Source organism: Diprion similis, chromosome 7 (assembly GCF_021155765.1).
Source record: "Diprion similis isolate iyDipSimi1 chromosome 7, iyDipSimi1.1, whole genome shotgun sequence".
Lineage (NCBI taxonomy): Eukaryota > Metazoa > Arthropoda > Insecta > Hymenoptera > Diprionidae > Diprion > Diprion similis.
In genome coordinates, this window is record NC_060111.1 from 10,002,135 (window position 1) to 10,017,034 (window position 14,900).

At 36.5% G+C, this 14,900-nt stretch overlaps 1 protein-coding gene across 1 annotated transcript; it reads left to right on the forward strand.

The window, feature by feature from the left end:
* The first annotated feature begins 6,251 nt into the window (after positions 1-6,251).
* Positions 6,252-12,790, forward strand: LOC124407962. Its single transcript, XM_046884573.1, has 2 exons — positions 6,252-10,572; positions 12,627-12,790. The coding sequence occupies exons 1-2, from the start codon at positions 6,252-6,254 to the stop codon at positions 12,788-12,790; spliced, it is 4,485 nt and encodes a 1,494-aa protein (XP_046740529.1).
* The last annotated feature ends 2,110 nt before the right edge of the window (positions 12,791-14,900 follow it).

Consider the following 14,900-nt stretch of genomic DNA (forward strand, 5'->3'; position numbering starts at 1 on the left):
CTCTCATAAAAGAAGAGTTGTCACGAAATCTCGAAGTTCGAGATATTTCTGAAGCTGCTATAGACGTATTTTGATTGGCTGTCAATGTCATATTCGGAGTATTTTGATTGGCTGTCAATGTCGTGTTCGGAGTTTGTTTATGTGCGTATTTCAGATCGTAGAAAAAAGTAAGAAACAATTGCAACTCATCCGATCGCGATCGTGTCAGATACATTTATTTACCGACGCGATCGTGTCAGATAAATTTATTTAGCGACATGAGCGATTTTACGTCGAGCGAGGAACTCGATGCGTTAACGGCGGGTGATAATACAACGTAAGTATTTTATTTTTTTTTTCATACGTCACACGTCATTTTGGGAATTATAAATTCTTTTTGCCACATATGGTTACCATATCGTCCACAGCGAATTTTATCAACAAAAAAATTGCAGACTATGGTCGATCTTTTTCATTCCATTTCTCCCTTTTATTATGCATTTATAGAATTATCATGGGCTATGTGGATGGCATCGAGAGCATGCGGTTCGTCGGTGTGGCGAAAAAACCGTTGTTCAAATTCACTTTGAACAACGGCGATGGTAAACGTGTACGAGTAGTGGCATGGGATGATAAAGCTACGCTGTACGAGTCCAGTATTTCACCTCGAATCGTTAGTATAATACCAATAGTTGTATATCAAATAGTAATTATTAAAATAAAAAATTATGAGTGATTAACTAAAAATAATGTTTCTTCCATAGATAGTTCGGGTTTCTCGAGGACTGGTAATTCCGATAAAGCAGGACTATTACAAAGCTTCTGATGATATAATTCCGTTTGAACTATCTATCCGCCCACGCACGAAGATCGAATTATTTCACAAATATGAAATTGAAGGCATGAATAAACCTGGAATGACATTTCAGAATGTCGAGCTAAACTCCATCGCAGACTCAAGTGGCAATATATGTTTGTACCGTTTCAATAATTATTATTTTCTTTCAATATATGCAATTACAATTCTTCGGATATTATTGTTAATAAATTATTAACGTTTATAGGTGTTAAAGGGTACATCAAAGTGCCATTCGTGAACCAAACAACTGGACACGCTACCCATGGCTCAGGAGCTATCACCGATGGGACCTTCAAACTAAATGTTCATATTGCACAGTATGTACACGATGATGCAATGGTTGAAGGGGTCCATATTGAAGTTAAGGGTACACTGAAGAAAGATAAATGTTCGTAATATTTTATTCGTATGTGTCAATTTTTCCATAAGAGGCTTGTGAATTGACGTCGCGGCGAATTTTCACTATAGATGGCTTCGAAATTCTACAAGCTCAAAATATGGGAGATCTCAAGATACTCGATGATCAAGTGATGTCATCTGCTAATCTGAGAAAAGGATTCAGAAGGTCATTGAAAAGGTCATTGGAAGTTGATGAAGGTGATGAAGAGAAATCGCATAAAAAGGTGGGTAATAATAATAATGGCATATTTATAATATCTTTATAGTAATCATTTGAGTAGTTTTTAATGGAAATAGCTTCAATATTTTTTGAATAGTTTGTGAACATTAACAATAAAATTTCTTAATGTGATAATTTTTCTGATGGAAAAGGTTGCGATTGAAGACTGCATGAATGATTTGCTGGAGTGTACTCTCGATAAAAATTGTAAGAATAATAAAATGATTGTTTTTGAACAATATCGAATGTTCATAACGTATCATGCGGTTTCAAATCTCATTGTCGTGAATTTTCTTCTCTTTATTACAGAAGGAGTATTGGAGCACATAATTGAATGATTCCTTAAAGCGAAGATATGTTCATGCGAAGATGCAAAGACGTGTATATGCGAAGCGATGTGAACAAGACATGTACTACGATTATTTAGTACATCGATATTATATTAAAAGAATTCTTCGATGTTCCTTCAAGAATTTCAATCTGAGCAATGTCCTTTCAAGAGTTTGATGTTAATGATGTTCCTTTAAGAGTTTAAATGTTTGAATCATGATGAAATTTTCTGAGTTTTTGTAAGAACCTAATAAGAAATACCCGACTTTATATTTCCCAACGATAAACGTCATTTGTATATTCTATAAAGACCAAAAAATGTTTTAATGCCATTATTTATTGTGACCTTTAAGAAATGCTAAATCGATGAAGCCCTCCTAACGAAAATTATTTACAAATAATGACGGAAAAAGTTACAAAATTTGAAATTGGGGGGCCAGGTTCTTCGTTTTTTTAATCAATTGGGGATGACTCTGCGTTGTCAGGCGACTTGATCATACGGCCATGTATATAATCGGTAACATTTCGTGACAGAAAGAGTCTTCAGTGATTGAATGATTTCGCAAGAGAGCGAGAACCAAAACAAAAGAAATATGCGATAACGCTTTACTTCCGTTTCCGTAACAATTTATTTCTTTGTTTTTTGGTGCCCATATTTCGTCATTTTAATTTTGATGCCCCTACAAGCAACATCTCATTCTCATATTACATCAATTTATAATGGACTCAACATTGACGAAAGACGATTTTACGTCAAACGAAGAATTTGATGCCCTAACAGCAGGCGACAACACAGTGTAAGTATAAATCAACTTAAAAGTTACTTTTGTATACATTTCTTTTTATATTTCTGAATAGGCTTTAAAATGTCTAATTTGTTGAGGTTATTATATAATTTAACGCTACGCTGTCTATAAATCTAATCTACGCTTTCTATAGCCCCCCGGTTGATACTATTACTAAAATGGCCTATATGATCGATATAAATTGATTCCTTGTGGTTGCTTCCCATCACTTTTCTCCCTGGCTTATTTAAAATTTTTTCAATCAATTTTAATCTCATGAAAGTGGATATATGTTTTTCAACGCTGTATATATAACCGAAGTATATGTAAATGCATCGTATTTCGTCAATTAAATGTGCTTTACTTAACAATCATTCAAAAAAAATTTAGTGCAATTATCGGTTACGTCGACTGCGTGGAGGGCACAAAAATTGTCGGGAAAGACAAAAAATCGCTTTACAAGTGTATTATTAATAACGACAACGGTAGACGAATTCGCTTTCTCATATGGGAAGAACGAGTTCCATTATACGAACAGCAGATTCGATCTAGAGAGGTATAGTTATACTCCATATATTCAAAGTAATACACGATTTAAAGATAACACCAAATTTTGTAAAATGTTTTTATCCCCTAGATTATTCATGTCGAGCGAGCTATGGTTTTGAAAGTAAACCAAAAATATGTCAAAGCAAGTGACAATGTGGTTCCGTTCGAGATATCAACGCACCGACTTACTACAATAAAATTGCTTGGCAAATATTCTCTTCGTGGGATCGAGGAATGTGAAATCGAATACCGGAAAGTCGAAATAAAATACATCGCAGATGCAACTGGTAACGTATGTAAGTATTCTTTGTGTTATTTTTTTGTCTCATTTTTGGGTCTTTTTTCACCATTTATATTTGCTTACAGGTGTTCAGGGGTTTATTAAACTCGCGTTTGAAAAAGAAGTCAGTGGATATTCGACTTATGGTGTAGGAGCTATCACTGACGGAATGTACAAACTGAGAGTTCATATTGCCAACCTGGAATTTGATGATGCGTTGTACGCAGGAGTTCACATTCAAGTACAGGGCATTCTCAAATACGATGGATGTGAGTGGGTAATTTTTTCTGTAAAACTATAATCTTTATAGTCACCTATGTAGATTTTTTTATTTGTGCATGAAATTAACATCAACAATAATTCGAATGCTATTTTTTCAGTTGGCTCGATCTACCTTCAAGCTCAATGCATGAAAGATATACAAATCGTCGATAATGAAACGATGCCATCAGCTCAACTAAAACAAGGATTTAGAACGTCTATGAAAAAACCATTGGAAGACAATGTGGTTGGGGGAATAGAATTTGAAAATTAGTAACTTGAGCCATAAAAAGGTGCCATAATAAGAAGGTGCCAAATGAATTAATCTTTTATTACAGATTCTTGTGGATTTATTACATTAATAATATGATTTCCATAGTTGAAGGACTTCAAAGTAATATTTTTTATTTATTTTAGAATGCAAGAAGAGTGCTTTGCAAGAGTTTATATGCTGACGATGTTCCTTAAAGAGTCCCTTTAATTAATTGTGTATGATATAATTATGTTTTATAAGTTTCAAAAAAGTTAATAAAAGTCGGCTGCTACTTTTTTTAAATTGCAAAAAAAATATTGTTATTATTACTAAGATAAGCAGTGAAAATACCATTACCGGGTTTCACATGGTAGCTACAATTTTATATTTGAAATAATGATTGGATTTTGGATCAACTACAATATCATAGCTGTCTTCTTTATCGACTTTATCGAGCTGCCTGCATGCTGGTATTGCACAAATGCAACCGTTGCTAAGTAACGATATCTAACATGAGAAAAGAGGAAGAAATAAATCTAAAATGGACTCTGTTGTGTTCGTGTATGTGGTGTACAGGGTATTGTGTTCTTTCAAAGAATTATATTATTTTTGTTCTGAATATAAAAAGCAAGACTGCTATATCACTTGCGACTCACTCTTGCAACCGGCCGTATATTCATAAGCCGTATATGGTGAATATCTAATTGGACATTGCACATACTGCAGTACTGACGTATTGCTCGTGCATCGTTGCGAAGCTTCGCAGCTTAGAAGAATATTACTTTCAACGACCTCATATGTGCACATCACATTTATAATCAGCAATATTATAACACAAAAGTAAGTATTCTTTTTATTTGGTGATTGTAATGTTTTACTTTTACCCCGCAATAATAATCCCGTCACCGAAAAACCTAACCCACGTATTTACATATTCTATTTATTTACTTTATATATTCATTTTAAGGGGAGGAGGGTAAGGTTATTTGTTACGAAAAAAGCATATTTACGATAATTTTTTTGACGGCACAGTTAATATATGTTAATTTATGGAAGTATATAGTATAATCAAAGTACATTTGAAGAATATTGTGTAACATTTTGAGTAAATAATTATGCAGAAATGAGCCATTGACAACACATCATTGCAGACACCTCAAAAAAATTGCCGTGAACTGCATAACTCATCACTGGATCATCCGAAAAAATCAGAGAAGATTCTATTAGATAATAAGTTTGTTGAGGTAACGCTGTCGAGTTTTTTTAAATTTGTGATCATTTTAATCCATTTTACAATAATAAAGTTTCGAATTTTTTAAATAAAAATCGCTATTTGAACTACTAAGTGTGACCAAACATTGAAAAATAAAAAAAATAGAAATAAAAATTCAACAGCGTTACCTCAACAAACTTATTAACCAATAGAATCTTCTTCGATTTTTTTTTCGGATGATCCAGTGATGAGTTACGCATTTCACCGTAATGTAACTTTTTTTGTAGCGTCTGAGAAGATTTGCTGTCACTGGTTCATTTCTGCATAATTATTAATGAAAATTTCACAGAATATTCTTCAAATGCCCTTTTATTTACACTAATTATATAAAAAATATATATAAACTGTGTCGTCAAAAAAAATATGGAAAATATGTTTTTTTTTATAGTGAATTAACCTACCCCCGCCCCCCTTAAATAGTAATGATATATAAACATTTTATTTTTTGTAAATTGTATTTAAATTTAGTAAATTGTAAATCATTTTGTAAATTATTTTTTCAGCACATTGCATTCCTTTTAAAAAGTACTTCGCTTGAAAATTAACGAACTACTAGAAAAAAGGAAGGATCCTTGTGCTAAACTTTTTCGTAAGTTTTTCATTTCTGGAATTTAATGATAAAAGGCATATAATATTTATTGTATTTTAATAAAAGTTTTTTGATCTTACAGATTGTTCCAGTCAAGCTGAGGGGAATAAAAATTATAGGAACCCTTCATTGTTCTCCACATTGCATTTCACTATTATAGTTTATTTCTGTATTCTGTATTTTCATTAGAGCATATTTACAACCGTACGAGCTCTAACATTTCTGTACAGTTGAAAATAAAATTATTAACATTTTAAGAACTCGAATCCAGAACCTCAGAAAATATTTAAAAAAAAGATATTACCAGCAAGCCAAAAGATTACAGAAATTAAATCAATATAAAAGACTACATTACAAAGATTATGAAAGAAAAACGAACAAGAAAAAAAACAATTGAGATCGAATAGAACTGAACGCACGTAACAAACTATCTTGAAATATAGTTTGATATCTATTTCGAGGAACTTCGAATTCATGCCAAAACGCAAGCAACAACGAACCGCTGATGACGAAGCAGAATTCCAACGAATTCGGCGTGAAAGAATTACTGTTAATCAACGTCGTCGTCGTGAAATAGCCCGTAATCAAGCAGTCAATCCTATTGCACCTGAAGAAATTGTAATTGAACAAAATCGTATAATCGAATTGCCATCGGCAAGTTCAATTATCATAAGCAATGTTAATGCTGCTCCTATTTCCACGACAGTACGCCAACGACAGTCTCGATCACGAAGAAATATCAATTCAAGTATCAATCCTGAGAGACACTTAAATGATATCCATGAGCATTATATTGGGACGATGGATACGCTGTGTTCACATTGCGGTGCTAAACATTTCATTGCAGAAAAAATTACCAACAAAGGACTTTCCTTCAATGATTGTTGCAGTCATGGAGAGGTTTCTCTTGAAACACTACCAAAACCACCTTCAATTTTATATAATTTATTCAATGGATCACATCCAAAATCGACCCACTTTTACGAGCATATTCGTAGCTACAATAACTCATTCTCTTTTGCGTCTTTCAATGCGAATTTATTTGACTTTGGCAATAGGCGTCCCGGACCTTATTGTTTTAAGATACAAGGACAAATATATTATCAAATCAATACAGCATTGTATCCAGATTCTAACGAATATCCGACTTTCGGTCAACTTTTTATAATTGATCCCAATGAAGCAATCGAATTTCGTTGTCATGAAAATTCTCGACTTGACCCAGAGATCGCAGGATCTCTTGACATGATGATGCGTGAGTCTAATATATTTGCGGAATCATATCAGATGATGGGAATAGAACTGCAGAATCAACAAGCGGCGATGATAACAAACAATGAGGTTCAACCTGAGTTACAATTATTGTTTACATTAAAGCCAGGAATGGATCGTGGTCGTTATAATTTTCAGAGGACAAACGAAGTCGCAGTAGTTTTCTCTACTATGGTGGATGGAGAAATTCCAGAATCATACGTTACTGTACGCAACAAAACCACAAAAACTTTACAATACGTTAGTAGTATGGATCCTAACGTTGAACCATGGATTTACCCTTTGTTATATCCATTTGGCACGAGAGGTTGGCATAGGGACTTACCGTGTGTTAATAAAAATCGTCGCGTAACTCGAGCAGCATACGTTAAGTATCGAATGGCTATTCGAAACGATTTTAATCCCTTTCTAATGGGTCGTAGATTATTCCAGCAATGGATTGTTGACAGTTATGTCAAAATCGAAAAAGATCGTATCGAGTTTTGTAAAAGCCATCAAACACAATTGCGCGCCGAATCATATCAAGGACTTATTGATCATTTGCAAAGAGGCGCAACTGAAGCAAACACTCATGTAGGAAAAATTGTTATCCTTCCCTCTACATTCGTAGGATCGCCTCGCAATATGCTACAACTATATCAAGATTCCATGGCAATCGTACGCAAATACGGCAAACCAGATATTTTTTTGACAATGACATGCAATCCACAATGGCGTGAGATTATAGAAAACATTTTACTAGGTCAGAGTGCATCAGATAGGCCAGACATTGTCGCTCGGGTATTCAATATAAAAAAAGACTATCTTCTAAACTTGATTGTAAAGCAAAAAGTCTTCGGAGAAGTTTTAGCTTACGTATACGTCATCGAGTTTCAAAAACGTGGCTTACCCCACATTCATATATTAATAACGTTATCACAAAATTCTAAAATAACGACTTCTGACGTTGTAGATCGATACATTTCCGCTGAAATTCCGGATCCCGACAAGGATTATATATTGCATGAGATTGTAATGAAAAATATGATCCATGGGCCATGTGGGGATTGGTGCTTAGTACAAGGGAAATGTTCCAAACATTATCCAAAAGAGTTCCGTAACGAAACAACTCTTGACGAAAATGGCTATCCTTCCTACCGTCGTAGGGACATTGGTATTACTTTTGAACGCCGTGGAAGATTCGTGGTTGATAACAGAAACGCCGTGCCTCATAGTCCAATATTATTACGTTTATTGAACTGTCACATTAATGTCGAAGTCGTTTCAAGTATTAAATCTGTGAAATATTTATATAAGTATATACACAAAGGTCATGATGCTGCTGCTGTAACTGTAGTTGACGGTAATCCAAGTATTGTAGAACACGATGAAATACGGGATTATTTGGAAACTCGATATGTTGGACCTGTAGAAGCTTGTTGGCGTATTTTAAGTAAGCCATTGCACGATAAGAGCCATTCAATTACACGTTTGCCTGTACATTTGCCTAATCAACAAAGTATTATTATTCAAGACGAACATAATGAAGATGGAATTAGAGCCGCTTTAGACAAGCAAAGTATGCTAATCGATTATTTTGCACTGAACGCTCGTGATCCACAAGCTAGGCAATACGTATACGGAGACATACCTATTTATTACGTTTTCAAGAAAGAATCGGGAACTAATATTTTCCATTGGTATCCCCGGAAAAATAGATTCAATGTTATTGGACGAATGTATTCGATTAGCCCAACTCAAACAGAACTATTTCATCTTCGTTTATTATTGCTAACCGTTAAAGGTGCAACAAGTTTTCACAACCTGAGAATTGTAAATGACGAAGTTCAGGAAACTTATGTGGCAACATGTTTAGCGTTGGGTCTTATTCAAGATGACGATGAATGGAAACGAGCAATGCACGAAGCTGAGGTGTGGATGATGCCCCGTCAATTACGTAGTTTGTTTGTACGGCTTTTAATCCATTGTCATCCGGTTCATCCGAATGAACTCTGGGACGAATTCAAAGATGCAATGTCACAAGATTATGCAAGACATGTTAGTACTTTTCAGGCACATAGAAAAGCGTATCTACAGATAAGTGCCATGCTTTCAACAGAAGGTTCCAGTCTTGCCATGTTCCCAGACATGGAACCCATATCAGAAATCGTAGAAGCTGATGACGATATTTTGCCGCAAGAGGCTAGAGATATTGGTAATCACCAATACGAAAAACTGAATCAAAAACAAAAAGAGATCGTTGACCTCGTTTTGAGTAAAGTCGATAATGATTGTGAGGATGACAATAATGGCAATTGCTTTTTTATAGATGGTCCAGGTGGTTCGGGTAAAACTTTTATTTATACAACTCTGTATTACTTACTCAAAAGTGACAAGAGAAAAGTATGCACCATGGCTTTTACTGGAATAGCTGCGACCCTGCTCCCTAACGGAAAAACAACGCATAAGGCATTTGCCCTGCCTGTCCCCCTTTTTGCAGATTCTACATCGAATATTAAGATCGGTTCGAAAGAAAGTGAATATCTGAAAAATATAGATGTTTTCATTTGGGACGAGGCCCCCATGGCACCGAAATATGCATTAGATATAATGGATCGAACTTTACGTGATATAATGAACAACAATCTACATTTCGGTGGAAAGATAGTTGTGATTGGTGGAGATTTTAGACAACTATTGCCTGTGAAAAGCCACGCAACACGTTGTGAATTAGTTAGTTTATCTATAAAATTCAGTCCACTATGGAAACATTTCTCCAAATTTTCATTAATAGAGAATATGCGAACTTTGCCTGCTGAATCGGAATTCGCTAAGTTTCTACTGGCTGTGGGCGATGGACGCTTGAATGATGAGAATGACAATTTACAAATTCCATTGCAATGCCTGGCAGATACTGGAGCTGATATAGTCGAAAATACATATGGAAATTTAATTAAAGAAAGACGATTTGCAGAATTATCTACGTCTGCAATCCTTTCAGCTAGAAACGTTGATGTCGAAGAAATAAATAAACGCGTTGTAGAATTATTAGACATATCAACAGAACGGATCTACATGAGCGTGGATAGTGCCGAAAATTGCGATAATGGCGATATCAACGAAGCTATTTTACCAGAATATTTGAACACTTTAAATCCAGCAAGTTTTCCTCCGCACGAATTGCGCTTGCGAACGAATTGTGTTATAATGCTCATTCGAAATCTCAGTATTAACGAAGGACTATGTAATGGTACGAGATTATTGATTCTAGAATTGTCAAATAATCTTTTGAAATGTAAAATTTTATCTGGTGACAAGTCAGGAGAAGTGGTATTTATTAACCGTATCACACTATATTGCGAAGACGTTTACCCATTTACTTTCAAAAGACGACAATTTCCAGTTAAACTGGCTTTTGCAATGACAATAAACAAATCGCAGGGACAAACATTTGCCAATATAGCAATCGATCTCCGAAAAGACATTTTTAATCATGGTCAATTGTACGTCGCATTTTCTCGAGTACGCTCCTGGGAAGCACTACGTATTTACATAGGAGATCAACGAGCAAATAATTTTGTGAAAAATTATGTGTATAAAGAACTTTATTTATGATGCACGTGAGATAATATATATGCAAGAAAGAAACCGTAAAAAGCAAACTCATCTCATAAACTAAAATGATAGCATATTGAAAAAAGATTAAAGTGAAACATTTCTTAAAAATCGACAGGCAGATCGATCGTTGTGGAATACCACCCTTCTTAACAGAATCGTATTTTTCTATCGCGTTCTTTAAAGTAATTGATATTTCGGTCAAAAAAAATTGAACATATACACAATTGTATCTGCGGTGATGGTTATAAAAATAATAACTTGTGAAAAGAATCATACAACCAAGATATGAAATGGGAGATTTACGGTTTGCTATCAAATCATATGAAGAAATTGAAATTTAATATTATATATAGCATATTATTTCATTCATCAATTGATTCATTAATAATAGATTTATCAGCAGCTTTCACTTTGTGTTTTATTTTTTAAGATTTTTTATAACAATTACCGAACTACAATGAAATTATGTACTGTAGGGGAATATACCTAATAGTAATATTGTTATTAAAAAAGTTATAAGACATTTAAAGAAAAGCGCGCGCTTGCGCGCGCGGTGACCCTAGTAATATAGAAAAAGTGAAGGAGGATTATCTCGTGTTTGTGAAGCCGTTAGATTATTGGCAAGCTTGTTTTTAGAATTGTTCGGCCTTGGTTTGAGTTTTGAAATTGTTAACGAATTTGCTTCACCACGAGTCCGTAGTCGCCTGAGTTATTGAATTGTTGCTGATTTTATGCCGCTTATTATTCGCTTATCTTGGTCGCTTGCCGCTCGTCGCTTCTAGCTTATACTGCTTGATTTTGCCGTGTTCTATTGATTTGTTTAATTTTGTTGCTGTGTTATATTGTATGCTATTGTGTTTTATTTTTATTTATTTTTGAATTGTATCGAAGCGTACCGCCACCGATAAGACCGCTTGCCGTGTAAATAACTATTTTGTTGCCTTCTGCCTTGCCGTAACGGCACTAGTTGTTAATAAACGCTGGTAATTCATCTATAATCATTCGATTATCATATATACTATTTCACCTTCGCGCCCACGTTCCCCTCACCGCTAGCTAGTCGGCTGTTTTTGTGTGTGCTTGCCCCTGCTATAGTTTCGCTTTGAGATTTGGTGGTGTGAGTTAGGTTCGCCGTTCGAGTCGGCGAACGAATACTATTGGACGGTAAATTTCGAATCTGGTAAGAGTATATTCTCTTACGGCTCTCTCGAGCCTGGCGCCCAACACCTGTTCTGCAGTGCCGTCACTCTTTATTCTTTTTTCATCTTTCTATTGCCGTGTTGGTCAACGCCATTTTTGTAAACGAGCCTCTGTGCCGACCCCGCTTTCCCCCGGGTGAAGTAAAAAGCACGTTACAATATATATATATATATATATATATATATATATATATATATACCATTCCGATATAATTACATATCATTACCGGCCGTCCGCCGTTTATTGAATACTAGTATACCATGATTTATAGTATACCCTTTTCTTTGTTATATATATATATGTCGGAGAAGAATAAAGAGGAACTTTGAATGAGTCCGCCGTATCGAGTGTCAAGCGTTATTCAGCATGCTATGAATATAGCTTCACTACAGAACCTTAGCAACAAAAAAATTGTTTGTTCATTTAACGCTTGGATGAAATCAGCAGTCACGGCCAAGCAAGCGAATTGACCGGTCGTGTTGGGATCATCACGCTTTTGCAATGAGTAAACCTCGACGTGCTGCCAATCCTTCATCCTCTCCGCCTTTTCGAGGCTTCACCCCGACATAGTATATATACCATTCCGATATATACCGTTCCGATATATACATACCATTACCGGCCGTCCGCCGTTTATTAAATATTTGTATACATTAATCTATAGTACACCTTTTGTTTCTTATATATATATATATATATATATATATATATATATATGTATATAAAGATATAACTATTGTACCGGCTCCGCCGATTTATTACCCGTCATACTCTGTCTAGCACGTAAGGATATTTCTTTGACCTGTTGTATATATGTAATGTTGGTGGCGGTAGTTGAGAAATTGGGCAACTGGTGTTCACAAAATCAATCCGCGCTACTCGACGGACAAATGAGGACTGAGGATGTTTTCGAGAGTGGTCCGGCTTATATTTCTTCCCAATAGTTGTATTTCTCCCCACTAAGCTTAGACTGGTGGGCTGTCGTTAAGCCCCGGTACGGATTTAAGGTATTGACGTGAATCGGGTTAGACTAGACCGTCTTTCGTCTTACACGGCCATCCTGCATTGGGACGGCCTCGTCCCAGAAACTGGTCGATATTCAATGGAGAAATCGTAGTCTTGAAGACGGATCCACCATCTGGCAACACGTGGGTGTAGATTCTTTTTGAGCGCTGTTGCTCGTACAGAGTTGCAGTCGGTGTATATGGTAAAATGACGTCCATACAGATAGACACGAAAATGATCTACTGCTTCAACAATTGCGAGTGTTTCCAGGTCGTATGAGTGATACCGTGATTCACACTCGTTAGTCCGCCTGCTGAAATATGCTATCGGTCGCGCTTTACCGTCTTCGATCTGCATAAGGACAGCTCCTAAACCAACTGCGCTGGCATCGGTATGGAGTTCGGTGACTAGGTCAGGATTAAAGATCCGTAGTATCGGTTGGCTGGTTAAACGGTTGATAATACTCATCCGTATTTGCTCGCATTCATTTGTCCATTGAAATGTCACATTTTTCTGTAGTAACCTAGTTATGGGCGCGGTGGTAACAGCAAAGTGATCGAGGAAGCGGCGAAAATAACTGGCGAGTCCCATAAATTGTCTTACGCTCTTTATATCGTGTGGTGCAGCGGTTTTTGTCAGCGCTGTTATTTTGCGTTCGCTTGGTTTAACTGAGCCGCTACTAATCAATACACCCAAGTATTCTATTTCTTTCGTAAAGAACGAGCATTTATTGTAATTGAGTGAGAAACCGCCTGTAGCGAGAGCTAATAGAACCTCTTTGAGGTTGTCTATCCCTTCGTCAAGCGTTTTAGATGCTACTAGTACATCGTCTAAATAAACGAAAGCTTTTTTTTCTTTTAATTTTCCGAGTGCCCTATCGATAGCTCGTTGATAACACGATGGGGCGTTGGCGAAGCCGAAGGGCATCCGAGTGTACTCAAAATGGCCATCTGGCGTCACGAAAGCGGTGTATTGTCTTGATTCTTCGGCTACGTTCATCTGGTGAAATCCAGCTTTCATATCAAGCGTCGTAAAATATACAGCGTTGCAGAGGGCATCGATTTGATCGTGAATCAGGGGCAGGGGGTAACGGTCTTTAACAGCTTTCTTATTTATGTCACGATAGTCAACGCACATCCGCCATTCACCGGATTTCTTTTTTACAAGGACTATTGGACTCGCGTAAGACGAATAGCTTTCGCGGATGATGTGTTTATCCAGCAAATCCGTGATTATTTGCTGCACTTGTATTCGTTCCGCGTGGGCAAGACGTCGCGGACGGTAAGCTACAGGTTCCGTATCTTTTAGGGAAATATTCAGTTCACCCGTAGTAACACAATTAGGTGTCTGTTTTTGTAGTTTTGATATGAATTCGCGAAGTTCATCCCGTTGTTGCTCGGCCAATTCTGACTTTTCAAATGTAAGTGTCTGAGGTGCATCCATGATGCAGATCTTTGGGGAAGTGTTAGGGTCGTGATGTAGCTCGAGGCCGTATAATCCGGCTTTTATGCACAGGCCTTTCCTTCTAATTACATCCCATCCAATCAGTACGTCAATTTTTCCACCAGGTATAGTGCCTGTTGGAACTATTACCAAATCGACTTCGAGGGTAATATGGGGCAAAGTTACAATAAGTCGACAGGAGCCAATGCTTTCTAGGGGGTGGGCTCCCAGTCCAGTCAACAAATGTCTTTCTGGTATAATTTTCGTTTTTAATTGCCGAGCTGCGCACTCATGGATAATTGACACCTCAGCACCGCTGTCTATTAAATAAGTCACTTCTACTGCTTTTCCGTCATTCAGGAGTGTAGCGATGGATGATCGGGATAAGCTCCTGCCTAGTTTGAGCAGTAAGATTTTCTTGGGATAACCGTGTTTGCTCCAGCACTGCTCGTCGTTATGGCCTTTTTTATGGCAATGAGTGCATGTAATTGGCCCAGGCTCCTCACTCGTGCTAGCTCTAGGTATTTTTGTACGACAGACGTCCTGGCGATGGCCCTTCTTCCCGCACCGGTAGCAAGTAACATCGTAAGTCCGATTGGTTGCTGA